Raw genomic sequence first — 2,500 nt, forward strand, 5'->3', positions numbered from 1 at the left:
TATATATATATATATATATATTATATATATTATATATGTATATAATATATATATATATATATATATATATATATATATATATATATATATATATATATATATATATATATATATATATATATATATATATATATATAAACAGGCAAGTGTATAGTACATTTACGGATCTATTTTGAAATAGGTTATTTTAAAGTACACAAGCTTCTACGTTAATCTTGGATTATTGTTGAAATCTAAGCCTCTAATATACGTAATGGAAATAACATTGCCTTCAGGATATCCGGAGAACTTAATAAAATATTTATCTAAATAATTTTACGACTGAATACCTGTGATATTATGATTGTTAGTTTTAATGTTTTTGTTACGTATCAGTTTCAAATTATGATAATTCGGTAGTTAATTAACATATTTTTCGCTACACAATCAGTGGAAAGAATATAATTTAGATAATAAGTATTTATGTGGATTTTTTTATGTGGGGCCGTCCATACTGAATTATATGGATCAGTATAGAATTTCAAGCATCCAGTACACTCAGTCTGGACAATCATGTTTATCATCACACATTTCCGGGTTCCTCTGTAATCGGGATCATATTGCATGAATACAACTTACCCCGGCGTGCACTGCAATCCACGAATTGAAGGCAACTTTCAAGAGCAGCAATTGAGCGACTATAGAAACGAGACAGCTGTGCATTAATCCACCTGTGCTCTACATTCAAGACATGTGCTTTGATCTCGGTCAGTGCAGATGGAGACTATCAAGTCCAATATCTGTTTGGTTGCTGTGTATTTGCTGGTAAATATTGACAGATGGTAAATACGATATATGCTGGTTTGTATTACAGATTGCTAAGGAGTTACAAGGATAAAAATGTTGCTTCTTTGCTTGAATTCTCATTCTCTCTCTCTCTCTCTCTCTCTCTCTCTCTCTCTCTCTCTCTCTCTCTCTCTCTCTCTCATATTCCTTCCATATTTCTTATCGGGGATAGAAAGAGGAGAGATCAAAGGAAGGGAAAGGAAAGCAAGAAGAAACATATTAAAATAGCAATTAGCTAATGTGCATAAGATAAACAAAGTATATTAATCTTTGTAAGAATATTTCTGCCATATAATACCCATAAATACTCTTCATTCTTATAGTTTCATCTCTCTATGTACCTTCGTTTTAATATTTTATATTAGTAATACTACTCACCAAAAATTAGAAACTGATCGCGATGAACGTCTTTACAGTAACTTTTATCAGCAAATTTCCACTACATAATAAAACTGTGTATATTTGAAATATATGCTTTCTACCGTCAGCACATTAATTTTACTAAAAATATTTCATATTATGATATAATGCAAGTGCATTCTCCAAAGAGTCGCTTTTTCAACATTATGTATGAGCAGACTACTTCACAGAAATTATTACGTTTTAGGAAAATATTCAACTTTATTCCCGGAAAGCAAAACAGGTCGAAGGGCATTATCACAACATAATGTCAGTGTATCTTTAAAACAGTCGCTCTCTTCCCACGGTTTCTCAACAAACTGCTAAATAAAAATGTTTATCTCTTCAAAATATATCCACCTTTAGTTATAGAACCAATACAGTTGAACTGGTACACACAATCAGCATTCAGTAAATAAACATGATTCCTTACGTGTCATGTCAATAGCGATTGATTTCACAGCCGGAGGGGATCGCTTGGTGTTTGAAGCGATGCACGTAAGGTTACGCCCAAGGTCATCTCTTGTTATGGTAGGGAAAACGAGGTCATTGACCACAACACCTTCCTCGTAATCGACGACGTACGAATCGTCCAGAACTTTGTCGTTTTCGTACCATATCACTGATGGTGGAGGCCAACCTTGAGATGGGAAAAATCAAGTCGCGTTTAAACATTTCCATTTATATTTTTCTCCATAAACTGTTTCATTTACCTTTTCTATACACGATGTTGAAGTGAAATTTGTCAACTGTAATTCAAATGCCTTACAATTTGGAGATGAGATTAAAAAAATCATTTAAAACATTACATGGAAGCATCAGAATTCATCGTAACAATCGAAACTATCTTCCTTTAATTGTAAGGAATTACCATTATCCACTGGTTTCAGTAATTATTTGCCATTCATGAATTTTGCTATGGCCAATTAAACAGCTCATGTTAAGTGATTAATTCTGTCGACTGAATTTTTCTTTTATTCAAGGAGAGCATTTAATAGTTTACATGAAAAATCTTTAAAGAATATTTACAGTCCCTGAAGGACATTTGCAAAATACATAGTCATTTCCGTGCCACACTGAAATGAATAGTTGACCTTAACACCTCCTACATCCAGCTGCTTTAATGTAACCTCACAACCAAGGTCTTCCCTAGAGTGATGTGTTTACTTATTCAAAGACTGCAAGAACAATAAACAAGTATAGTACAACCGTTCAAAATACAAATCTTTTTTTTAAAAACAGCGGCATATAAGTAAAACTGTTTGACTAAACTCGT

General features: G+C 32.4%; 1 protein-coding gene across 2 annotated transcripts in view; it reads right to left on the reverse strand.

Moving 5' to 3' along the window:
- The window catches only part of LOC136839455 (uncharacterized), a 74,420-nt gene that overhangs the window by 30,146 nt on the left and 41,774 nt on the right, over nt 1-2,500 (reverse strand). For both annotated transcript variants that reach the window (XM_067105512.1, XM_067105513.1), the window contains exon 5: nt 1,658-1,864. In XM_067105512.1, the coding sequence (XP_066961613.1) occupies nt 1,658-1,864 (207 nt within the window). The remainder of the gene's footprint in view (nt 1-1,657; nt 1,865-2,500) is intronic.

This window comes from Macrobrachium rosenbergii, chromosome 6 (assembly GCF_040412425.1).
Source record: "Macrobrachium rosenbergii isolate ZJJX-2024 chromosome 6, ASM4041242v1, whole genome shotgun sequence".
Taxonomy (NCBI): domain Eukaryota; kingdom Metazoa; phylum Arthropoda; class Malacostraca; order Decapoda; family Palaemonidae; genus Macrobrachium; species Macrobrachium rosenbergii.